Source organism: Canis lupus, chromosome 25, assembly GCF_048164855.1.
Source record: "Canis lupus baileyi chromosome 25, mCanLup2.hap1, whole genome shotgun sequence".
Taxonomy (NCBI): Eukaryota; Metazoa; Chordata; class Mammalia; order Carnivora; family Canidae; genus Canis; species Canis lupus.
Genome location: NC_132862.1, coordinates 2637702 through 2649303, shown reverse-complemented (window position 1 = coordinate 2649303; position 11602 = coordinate 2637702). Strand labels below are relative to the sequence as shown.

The 11602-nt window shown below is 54.6% G+C and overlaps 1 protein-coding gene across 1 annotated transcript; it reads right to left on the bottom strand.

Moving 5' to 3' along the window:
* Window positions 1-1186: 1186 nt before the first annotated feature.
* LOC140616785 (keratin, type II cytoskeletal 75) lies at window positions 1187-11602 on the bottom strand. The gene is made up of 9 exons (XM_072797536.1): window positions 11068-11602; window positions 10295-10509; window positions 9279-9339; window positions 8791-8886; window positions 7781-7945; window positions 5608-5733; window positions 5246-5466; window positions 3816-3850; window positions 1187-1874 (listed from the first exon to the last, which is right to left on the bottom strand). Exons 1-9 carry the CDS (start codon window positions 11563-11565, stop codon window positions 1636-1638), a joined length of 1656 nt encoding a protein of 551 aa, XP_072653637.1. The 5' UTR covers window positions 11566-11602; the 3' UTR covers window positions 1187-1635.

The following is an 11602-nucleotide window of genomic DNA, read 5'->3' as shown; positions in this document are numbered from 1 at the left end:
GAGTAATAGTTGCCAACGTTTATTGAGCAGCTACTATAGGTAGCTGCTTTACACCCGTCTTCTCGTTTAGTCTTCACAGAGCACCATGGGGAGGCTATCATGATTTATTCTTGTTTTGTTGGGGCGTCGCATTCTTGTGAAACTTGGCCGAGGTCACACAGCATGTGGGTGCTGGGCTCATGTTAGGGCACAATGGTCTGACCGCAGGATATTTGCACCTGACACCGGTGGGGGAGAGGTGGCTTATCTCAGGGCGGTAGACTCAGGATTTCTCTCCAAACCCCTGTCCCCTTTACTCCTCTCATCCCTGGGGACCGGGGACATTTAGCGATTACCCTCAGCGTCACGTCTCTTCCTGCTATCCCTCCCGGCCCTTCCTGAGCTTAGCCCCTGGTTCTACACTCATTTTCTCCCGGTTCCTGGCTTCTCTCCTTCTGCCACTTGGCTTCCTGCGCAGCATCTCGGTTGGTTGTTGTTCAGATTTCCGGTTCCGAGCTCCCTCCAGTTCCGAGCATGCTCCTGAGCCCTGAGCCCACTTCTAAGACCCCATGGGCGGTGGTCCCCGCCCCCCCGGGGTGATGCCAGGCCCAGGCCTTAACGGGAGGGGTTCAGGAGACTGTAAACTTAGGAATGTGGGAGCTTCCTGGATGTCTCACTGCTGCCTGCAATTATGGGTCTTAGTGGCTCCTCTGCTTGGGCGAAAGCATTGCCCCCAGGGCTGACTTTTAACTCCTCTCCTGGCCTGTTATTTCTCTGCTCAGGTCTGCAAGTTTGAAGCTGTCAGGGAACAATCAGCCCCTTTGCTGGAGGAGGGCTGGGCCGCCCACCCTACGTCAGTGTCCTCAGGAGGCAGTCTGGTTTGGGGAGGGGACGGCATTGCTCTGAATGACACACACAGTAGGAAGGACGGAGCTGCCCAGGGCTGGGGCCTCTCAAAGAAGGCATCCCAACAAGAGGCAGGAGGAAGAGGGTAGAGACGCCAGGATGGAGTCTGGCTGGTGGTCCACCCCAGCCCCCTTCATCCCTCCCATCTCCCCAGCCCAGCATCCTCTGTTCTGCGGGAGGCGGGGAGGATCTGATGTGCCCTGGGCCCTCTATGTGGCCTGGAGAGGAGGCGGATTGTTCTGGGCCGCTTCACTGTGCCATGCAGAGGGCTGGACACCAAACACATTACACATGCATTTAATAGACATATTCGGGGGGGGCAGAGAAAGAGAGAGAGCCCTCACTCCCAGCAGGCAGCTGATAAGCAGCGTGAAACAGGTGGGCTCCAACCCGGCATTGAGCCGGCCTGGGAAACACCCACTCCCCATCTCTGCCTCTGGAAGGTGGGAGGAAGGAGGAGGCTCTGAAGGGGGAGTCTCCGCAAGATGCTGAATGTGGATCTTGAAAGAGGGCGGGCGTTGGCACAGAGGGTGCAGGGGCTCTCTGGGACTGTCAGGAGGCTGGGGGGGGGGGCTGGCTTGCTCTGGGGAGTGGGGTTTAGCCAGGATGCCAGGCTTCCTTCCCAGCAGCACAGGTGGGCGAGGGGAGCCGAAGGAGAGGGACCCAGGGATCCTGTCTGCGAGTGTAGACAGGTGAGGTCCGCAAGCAGGCGGGTCTCAGGGCTGAGGAAGGGGAGCCGAGTGGCTGCACCTAATGCTTGTAGCTCTTCCGGCTGGAGGACGTGGTGGAGACAAACTTGACACTGGAGCCACCGCCGCCGAGGCCCCGGCTGCTACTGGCGCTGAAGCCGGAGCCGCCCAGGCCCGCACCCAGGTTGTGGCCGGCGCTGGTGGCGAAGGAGTAGCCGCTGCCCCCGCCGAGGCCCAGACTTCCGCCTCCCATGGCGCTGCCACCGCCGTAGCCACTGGAAACGGTGGAGGTGACCACGGCTGCCGGGAGGGAGGGGACCGGGTCAGAACCGAGGGCGGGAGAGGAGGCCGGGCGTCAGGGCCTGTGGCCTGAAGCCCCTGGGGGTGGGGTGGGGATGGGGTGGCCTCTCGGGCAGCCTCTGCCTCCTTCTAACCTCCAGGCCCAGGTAGCGAGCTCCGACCGCGCTCGGCCAGGTTGTCCGGGCGGCAGTGCCGCGCTCGCCGTCTGGTTCGGCCTCCTGCCTCCTCTCTGCTACTTAATGCCTCGCTTTTCCTTCCAGAACTTAATGGAGACTTCTCGCCTCCAGGAAGGGATTCCTTCCCTTTGATCCCTTCGCACTCCCCTGCTCTGTGGGCCTGGCTCTGGTGTCTCTCTCCCTTCTTGGGGTGGGGGGGCATGCACACACCTCTGTGGGTGTCCTCAGCCTCCGCCCCCTGAATCTCAAAGCGGGGCTGGAGGAATCTTGCTAGGCCAAGTGACAGACGACCCACGGGCTGGCCCACTCTGCTCCCGTTCTCTCCACGACCTGCTCTTAACTTTTATAACCAACCACCACCTTCAACCTCTAGTACCCTTACGTTGGGCTCTTCAGAAGGGAAACTGAAATAAAAACGGGCTGTTCTGGAATGAATTGTGTCCTCCAAAAAAGTATCGGAGTCAATGCCTGTGAATGCAACCTTATTTGGCAACGGGATCTTGCAGATGGAATCCAGTTAAGATGAAATCACGAGGGAGGGCCCTACCCAATGGGACTCATGTCCTTATAAGAAGAGGAGAGGCATCCACGTGAAGACAGACACATAGGGGAAGGGCGTGTGACACAGAGACGGAGATGGGAATGATGCAGGCGAGTAGCACCAGGAGTTGACAGGTACCACTAGGCGCTGGACCGGGTGAGGAAGGGGGCTCCCCTACAGGTTTCAGAGGGGGCACGGTCCCGCTGACACCTGTTTTGAATCGCTAGTCTGCAGAAGTGTGAGACAATACATTTCTCTTGTCTGGAGCCCCCGGGTCTGCGGTAACCGCGGTGCGGCCGACTTAGATCACAGACTTCCAGGTGCTTTCAAGAGCAGGGCAACCTCAGAGCTTACGGCAGCCTTCCTCACGACTGGCGGAGGGTCTCCGGGGCTGCCAGACAAGGACATCAGCGAAGGAGGACAGCTGGGTCATTCAGAAGGCTCTGCCTTCTAGAATCATCGGTCAGTACAGTCACTGGTGCTGTGAATCCCGCATCAGGAAAGCCACACGCACTCGTAGGATGCAAGCCGTGAAGCTCAGCCCTGTGGGCCCCACGAGGCCAGCAGTGGGCTCTGCGAGTGACTTCTGCTCTTAGCGGCGTGGGCTGTGGCCGCTTGCTCACCCCGCTCCTGTTCCTGAGCAGCTGCACCCGCTACCTGCCTTATGGACTCTCACCGCCTTGGAAAGGTTGTTTGTTCTGCAGACCTAACCGGAGCAGCAGGGCTTCTCCCCACACCGTTCCGGGAAGGGGCTGCCTTCCTGGCCGTGCCCTTGGGCCCGGGATGGAGGCATCTTCCTAAGGCCGAGGGCATACCAGGGTTTTGTAAATCCTGTCTGCAGTGAATGCTCATGTCTGAATTAGACTTGCACCCCCAGCAAGAAAGGTGTGGGATCCCCCGGGAGGTGGGGGGGGGCAGGACCCGTGCATTGTCTAAACCCTTGCAGAAGGGTCACAGCAAACCTCCTATCACCCTCTCTGTGGTGCTGTGTCACAGGCAAAGAGGTAAAAATTGGGACATTAAGATCTCTCTCCTAAAAAAAAAAATAAGACTCCTAATATGGCTCTCATCTTAATAAATTCAAGACCTCACACCTCAAAATGAACCTTCTCCGTGGGGTCCCCTCCAATGGCTCACGCATGCACTCCAGCCTCCCGCACGACGCCGCGTCCCTTGTCCCCAACCACACACATGCCGACTGACACCGGAGGATGTCATACTCACAGATGTTAACTGGAGAAACGCCCTCTCCGCTCAGCCTGATTGGGAGCAGGGGGGAGAAGGAAGGTTAGTTACTATTATGTCCAGCAGCTTGTGAACATTTGAAATAACGTTTTTGCAATTAAGTGCATTAAAAAAAAACCCTTTATTATTTTTATTGCAGAACTAAGTGGAGGTTGGAATTATTTAAATACTAGTAGTATTAAAAATAATAATCTAATGCATGACACAAGGCGGAGTCGAGGTTCATAGGAGGAAGGCCTGTAATCTCAGAAACACATTTTTTGGTTCAAACTGGGTAGACACCTGGAGAAAATTAAAGCTAATCATACACTGGGGCTGGTTGGAGAGGTAGGGCTCGTTAAGGAACAAGATTTCTCTCCCAACAATGGACTGTTGTCGTGCACAGGGCAGTGCTGGGGTGATGAGAGGCGTGGAGCCCAGTCTGAGTCATAAACATAACAGTGACAATAATCAGCCTGTTATTGTAGCAACTGGAGTGATTTTGCTTTCCACGCTGAGGACAGAACTGGCCTTCATTCATACACACATACTCAGAACGGTAAAGAGGACTACCCACCTGCCACCTGCATCGTGCCACTTAATTCTCCCGATGACCCCATTAAGTAGGTATTGCTACCTCAGTTTGGTGGATGGGGAAATTGAAGCGCAGAGAGGTTAATTCACTTGCTCACGGTCACAAAGCTAGATTTGAAGCCAGACTCATTTGGTCCCAAAGCCCAAATCTTCAGCCACTGAACCAAAAGACAGCTAGCATTTTTTTTTTTTTTTTTAACACTTGCTGTGTACGTTGTTCTAAGACCTTCATGTCTGGTCCCTTTTTTTTTTTTTTTTAACCCTTTTAATAACACATGGGGATAGAAACCATGGTTAGCCTCATTTCACAGGTGGGGAATGGAAAGGTGAAGCAATTCGCCCTCGGTCACACAGCTGGTGATTGGCAGAGCGCAGAGTTCCCACTGAGCTTTGGGCATCAGATGATTGGGACTTTTTATTCCATCGCCGAAGAATTTGAGGACCAGGGAAGGGATACTGACTTTCCTGAGATTACACAGCTAGTTAGTGGCCGGCCTGTCCGCACAAATCCTGCGACAACCTATTCTCAGCCCAGAGCCTCTCACACCACATATCCAGACCTGCCACAGAACCTAATTGCTCCTTTGATAGAATTTGATTACTTAGGACTGGATCAGATCCTAGATTTCTATGGGGTGCGAAAAGCAGTTGTACTCCGAATACGGGCATTTGATGATGATTCACTGGCCTGGAAAGAAATGGCACTTCTTCCCCCACTTCCTGGCCCAGTTCTATCAGCATTTGGCTCCCTTTTCCAGGAGAGGAGGGGGCCGCAGCCGCCTGCGTCCCTAGGAATGCTCCGGCAGCTGGAATGGAACTAGTGCCCCTGGCCTCACCTGCACTCCTCGCCCTCCAGCAGCTTGCGGTAGGTGGCAATCTCCACGTCCAGGGCCAGCTTGACGTTCATGAGCTCCTGGTACTCCCTCAGCAGCCGGGCCATGTCCTGCTTGGCCTTCTGCAGGGCCTCCTCCAGGTCCACTAGCTTGGCCCGGGCATCCTTGAGGGCCAGCTCTCCGCGCTGTTCGGCGTCAGCGATGGCCGTTTGCAGGCTGGAACACTACAAGACGGGGAGGAAGCCACGAGCCTTACTGACAGCCCCGGGGCGTGTGGCGCTTCTTGGGCAGGAGTCCTGGGAACATGGTAGAAGGACCCTGGAGACATGGGTGGGCAAGGAGCTCTCGGCCCTGCCATACGCTACCTGCTTCTTGATGCTGTCGATCTCGGCTCTGAGCCTCTGGATCACCCGGTTCATCTCGGAGATCTCTTGCTTGGTGTTGCGGAGGTCATCCCCGTGCCGGCCCGCTGTGACCTGCAGCTCTTCGTACTGACGGAATCAGAGCAGAGTCCGTCACCTCATCAAACGCCTGGACTGGGTACTCCCTGTGTGCGTAACCTGGCCCTCGGGGCCACCGGCAGGCCACCCACTCACTGATCATTCACGCACCCTCTCGCTCACTCACCAGGGTGTTTTTTTTTTTTTAATTTTTATTTATTTATGATAGTCACACACTGAGAGAGAGAGAGAGGCAGAGACACAGGCAGAGGGAGAAGCAGGCTCCATGCAGGGAGCCCGATGTGGGATTCGATCCCAGGTCTCCAGGATTGCACCCTGGGCCAAAGGCAGGCACTAAACCACTGTGCCACCCAGGGATCCCTGGGGTGTTATTTCTTAGGCACGTGCTAGGCTCTGGGAGTATCATGGAGAGCATACTCAGACCCCTGCTTACACTTTATTGGGGGAAATAGATGGTAATTAAATCACCACATTATTGAATTTATAGTACCCACCGGAAAAGTTCTCCGTTCATTGGAAATGAACAGGTAGCGTAACAAAGGAATCTGACCTAGACATGGAAGTTGAGGAGAGGGGGTCAGGGAAGCACTTCCAGAGATGGAGTTGCTCCAGTTGCATGATAAAGGATGGGAAGGAGTGACCTAAGTGATAGGCTGGGGAGAGAACATTCCAGACAGGGGAGACAACCTGTGTGCAGACTCTGGGGCAAAAAGGAGCATGGTGAGCTTTAGGGGTGAGAAGGTGGCTTGGTCAGTGTCCTTTGGGGATCCCAATCACAGATCATACATCCAGAGCCATATGACCATGAATTTTGGTAGCCGTCCAGATGTCAGTGCTGGGGGAGCAGGGGAGAGGTGCAGGGAATAGGTGTTAGATGGAGCCATGCTGGAGGGGTCATAGTTCTGAAGACTTTGTATCAAAATCCCCCATCTGAGGGAACCTGGATATGGTGCATATCCAGGATGAAGTCATTTCGGAGCAACAAATGCCCCCTGTCACTTGCCCATACCTTTCCCAAGGGAGAGACATTACCCGAGTGAAGATCTGTCTGGCTTTGGAAGTGCTGAGTGGCCCAGCTCCTCCATTTCTAGATACACATGGTTAAAGGGAGCAGTCGGCCCTACCAACAAAAGGAATTGTTCACTACAAATTTCAACCACTATAAATTTCAACTTAGGGACATCTCACCTCCACTCGTCATCTGCCTCTGCCTCTGCTTCTGCCTCTGCATTGTGCACCCCTGGCACTTGAGACCCTCTTCCTTTCTACTACTTTGCAGTGGTAGGGACTAAGGCAGGGCACACAGCAGGGCAAAGGATGGAAGCCACACTTAGGTGAGCAGCTGGCCCTGGAAAGGGTCTGCATTGGGCAGGGAGCTGGTCTCATGGATTGGACTGCTCAGTCTACTCCGCCCTCCAAAGCCGAACCTTCTTCTGGCCATCTGTGACTTTGGAAAGTCGCTCTCCATGGTCATCCCAAACCCCCTTCTTCCTGGTATAAACTCTGTTGCTTGGCAAAGTGCTCATGTCTGCCTTCCAGCCCCAAAGAACTGCTTGTGCAGCCTTAAATACCTCCCCCGTCCTTGGCAATCTATTGTCCGTGGATGCTTCCAAATGGAAGGAAGAGCCACCTCTTCTTGGAAGCTTTTTATTAACATGGTCTTTCTCCTTCCACGACCCACCCCCCATTTACTTCATAGTCTCTCAGACCAAAAATAAACGGTTTGCAATTTGTTTAGTTACAACTCTGTAACCCTATGTGTTGAATAAATAAGCCATTTAGAAATAGCTCTATGACTATTTCTGGGTTGCGTTGGAGTCTCACCCAGCCCCGACCAGATCCTAAGTGATATGGGGACAAGGGCTGTCCTGAGCACCTTACATTCCCTGAGCACGTTAGTGTGTATGGTTGGGTTTCCACACCCATTTCAAGTTGACTCTTCATGGTACCAGCCACTTCTGCCCCATTGAAAGAAACAGAAATGCTCAGGTATTTCCTGACACTCATGGGTAAATGATTATTTGGGGCTTCAGGTAACAGTCATCCTGGAATCTATCACAGAGATGCCCACACTCACCTTGGTCTGGTACCAGGACTCAGCCTCAGCCCGGCTGCGGTTGGCGATGTCCTCATACTGGGCCTTGACCTCAGCGATGATGCTGTCCAGGTCCAGGCTGCGGTTGTTGTCCATGGACAGCACCACGGAGGTGTCACTGACCTGGGTCTGCATCTGGGACAGCTCCTGCAGAGCCAGTAAACCCAGCGTCACCAAGGCATAAAAAGAAAGGTTCTTGAAATCACGCTATTGACTACCTGTCTAGGTCAGGAATCCCTTCTTTGGCATCCCTGGCAGGGGTTATTCCAGCCCTTCCCTGGGCACTTGCAGCCATTCAAGAACCCCCATGCCAATCCCTGAGAAGCTTCAGGGTCCCAGATCAATGTGATGGGGGTGTGACCCCCAGGATGGCTTCTCAAGACTCCCACTTGGGTGTTTTCCCTGAGTATGAAGGGTGGGTCACTGTTCTCTGGGCCAAATAATATTGAGTTGAATATGACATATGTTGCTTCACATGCCAGCATAAAAGATTTCTTTAGGATAGAGAGAGTTTTAGGACCCTGCTTCCCTCTGTACAGTATGACTTCATCACTCCCACTTCTCTCCGTCAAAGACCCAGGTTTCTGCCTTCACAGTGGTAGCACCCAGAATGAGGCATCTTCAGAGGGCAGGAAGCACCCTGACCAATGAGTTGAGGGGCAACTTCTTTTTGAACTTTTCTGGGAGGGGAGAGGGAGAGATCTATCTTGATTCCTTGGGAATGCTACCCAGGGACCTGGGATTCGAGAATCGGCACTCCCTCCATGCTATGCTGTGGGGTGGGGGGAGCAGCCTCAGAGCTGGAGCTGGAGCTGGGTTTAGTGTGGCAAGATACCAAGCAGTTCTCCCAGGTGCCCATGACCACCGAAGTCCCAAATTGGAGCATCTGGGGCCTGATGGGTGGAGGCCCTACATAGATGACATTCTCTGCACCATCCTTTTCTTTCCAGGCCCCAGACCTAGGAGGAACAAAAACATCTGCAGGCTCTTACAGCCTCAAAGAGCATCCGCAAGAAGTTGATCTCATCGGTCAGAGAGTTGACTTTGGCCTCCAGTTCCACCTTGTTCATGTAGGCTGAGTCCACGTCCTAGAACAACAGCACAGGATGCTCCTCTGAGACCCCAGCCCCAAGCAATGAGCCCAGAAGAAGTTGGACCGACTCTTCCCTGGCCCTTCCAAGTTAGATTTCAGCAAACTCTGAGTCTGGGCTTTGGGGTGGGGGTGAGTGATTGCGGAGAATGGGAGTGATTGAGTTCCCTGAGCTCACAGAGACCCTAGTAGAGTTAGCGGGGCCCTATACCGAGGGAGCATTTGGGCAGATTTGAGCTCTCCAGATACTCTCAAGGGTTATATGAGTCCCAAGGGTCATGTCTCCCCATACGCCAAAGATTCAGGGTCTTGGGAGTCCCAAGGGTCACGTCTCCCCTACTCCAAAGATTCAGTTTAGAATCTTCTCCTTTGAGAGACACTTCCACCCACCTTCTTCAGGGCCACAAACTCGTTCTCAGCAGCGGTGCGCTTGTTAATCTCGTCCTCGTACCTGTAAGCACAGAGGAGAGGGGGCGTGCGGTTGAGCAAGTGTCCAGGTGAACTCTTCCCGGGCTGAGGAGCGTTTCTGGTGTAGCAAGAGTTCAGAGACCTCAAATCCTTTCCGGCTCTTCTACTGACCTATGTGTGACTGGGGGTGATTCACTTAACCTTTATTTCTCCCTCTATAAAAGGGGAATCATTTCTTCTGCCAGAAGTTCTTTTTTTTTTTTTTCCTTCTTCTTCCTTTTGTAAGACTAGAAGGTGAGCACGGAACTACAAGAATAGAAATTTGTACTTATGAAACTCTACCTTCTTAGAGATGCACAATTGTGACCTTTAAAACACTTGGCTGCCTCAAGTGGCTTCTGGAACTATGGAGTGAATTTTGCTTGTTCAGGAAGGAGACCGTTCCTGGTAGATTTTGCTGTATTTTTACTGAAGCTCAGAGCAGCCACGTGAGCAGTGGGCTTTTTAGTAAAAAGAAGTGGCTCTAACTCCGAAGCCATGGGTCGGCCATCCCTTGGGAGGACCATCCCCTTTTGTTGGATACCTCACCTACTGTAGCCTGGATGATGGCCAGCCAAATTTTGCCTCCCTCGGGAGGATTGCCTCGCTTAGACACTAGCGAGTCTCCTGGGCTTGCATCCCCTCCATAGTAGGCAGTGCTTTGGGGGTTAAAGAATACTTTGGCTGTGAAATGGTATTTTGCCTTTCAGAGTATCAGTGATGCAGACATCACTTTGCAGTCATGTGGACAGGTCAGGGTAGGCTTCTTGGGAATAGTGATGCATGAGATGAGAGTCCCTTTGTCGCCCTACACCATGCTATCTTCAAATCACAGAATGACGGCTGCAAGTTCCAAGCTCCCTGCTGGCTCTGGCGTTTGCCCCTTTGCACCTCGCTGGTCCTTATAGAGACCAGTCCCGGGACTACTGTGCGTGACCGGAAGCCCGTCTTCCCCTTACCTGACTTTGAAATCTTCCACGACATCCTGCATGTTCCTCAGCTCGGCGTCTAGCCTGCCCCTCTCCGTCGTGACGCTGTCCAGCTGCCGGCGGAGGTCGTTGATGTAGGTGTCGAAGAAGGGCTCCAGGTTCTGCCTCACTGTCTTGGAGCCTTGCTCCTGAAGGAGCTCCCACTTGGTCTCCAAGACCTTGTTCTGCTGCTCCAGGAAGCGCACCTGGAGGGGGCGAGAAGGAAATCTTGAGAAACTGGGGAGGCAGAGCCAGACACTCCAACTAATAAGGGAGAGAAGAAAAATATGCTTTGTCACCTGATACCCAACTGTCAGCTACATAACTGACGGCTCCAAATTGGAATGAGAAAGCCCTTGGAGCTACCCCACAGGTCTCCAGGGCTTCCACCCATACACCCGGGGCTTCCAGAGAACTGATGGGGTGGGCTTGGAGGTCTCTATGGGGAGACTCTCCTCTTGGGTTGAGTGTCTCGACAACACCTGCTCTGGGTGAGGTTAGTTTGCTCAGTGGAAACTCCTCCTGCGGAGAACAACTCAACGCTTCCCTTGGTGTTGGCTGAACCAACCACATGGCTTCCAGGGAAATGAGGGAGATTTCAAGGGCCTCTGGGGCAGTCTGGCCCCACTTGTGAGGTACCTGTGGAGCTGATGCATTTTTCCACAGGGAGGCCGTTGTGATACTGCTCCCTGTCGGGGCGAGGGCCTCTCCAGGAGTTCCTGCCACCCCGACCCAAGGGGCGCGCATGCGGCCCCCGGCCTCACCTTGTCGATGAAGGAGGCGAACTTGTTGTTGAGGGTCTTGATCTGCTCGCGCTCCTCTTTCCGCACCCGCTGGATGGCGGGGTCGATTTGCAGGTTGAGGGGAGTCAGGAGGCTCTGGTTGACCGTGACCTCCTGGATGCCTCCGGGGGGGCACACGGGGAAGCCCCAGGCCCCGTAGCCTCCTCCAGCTGCCCCCCCATAGCCAAATCCACTGCCGGCCCCAAACCCGCCGCTGGCCCTGCCACCAAAGCCACTTCGGAAGCCGCCGCCACAGCCCCCAGTGGAGAGCCGCCGGGTGCCCCCCACGTTGTAGAGGCTGCGGCTCCCGAAGGCGGCCCCCGCGCTGCTCAGCCTGCCCGGCCCGGCGCTGCCACCCGTGGAGCGGGCCACGGAGAGCGAGCTGAAGCGGGAGCGGCCCACGGCCGGGGTGGAGGCCGAGGCCGTGCTGAAGCTCCTGCGGCCGCCGGGCTGGAAAGTGACGCTGGGCTGCCTGGACATGGTGGCTGGGCGAGGCGGCGAGAGCTCCCGACACGGG

Excerpts from the sequence above, each read along its gene's own strand:
- LOC140616785 (XM_072797536.1), bottom strand. The coding sequence starts at position 11,565 with ATGTCCAGGCAGCCCAGCGTCACTTTCCAGCCCGGCGGCCGCAGGAGC. Across the intron at positions 8,887-9,278 it reads AGTTTGTGGCCCTGAAGAAG|GACGTGGACTCAGCCTACAT; the intron begins GTGGGTGGAAGT and ends CTGTTGTTCTAG. Across the intron at positions 3,851-5,245 it reads CTGGAGGGCGAGGAGTGCAG|GCTGAGCGGAGAGGGCGTTT; the intron begins GTGAGGCCAGGG and ends GCTCCCAATCAG.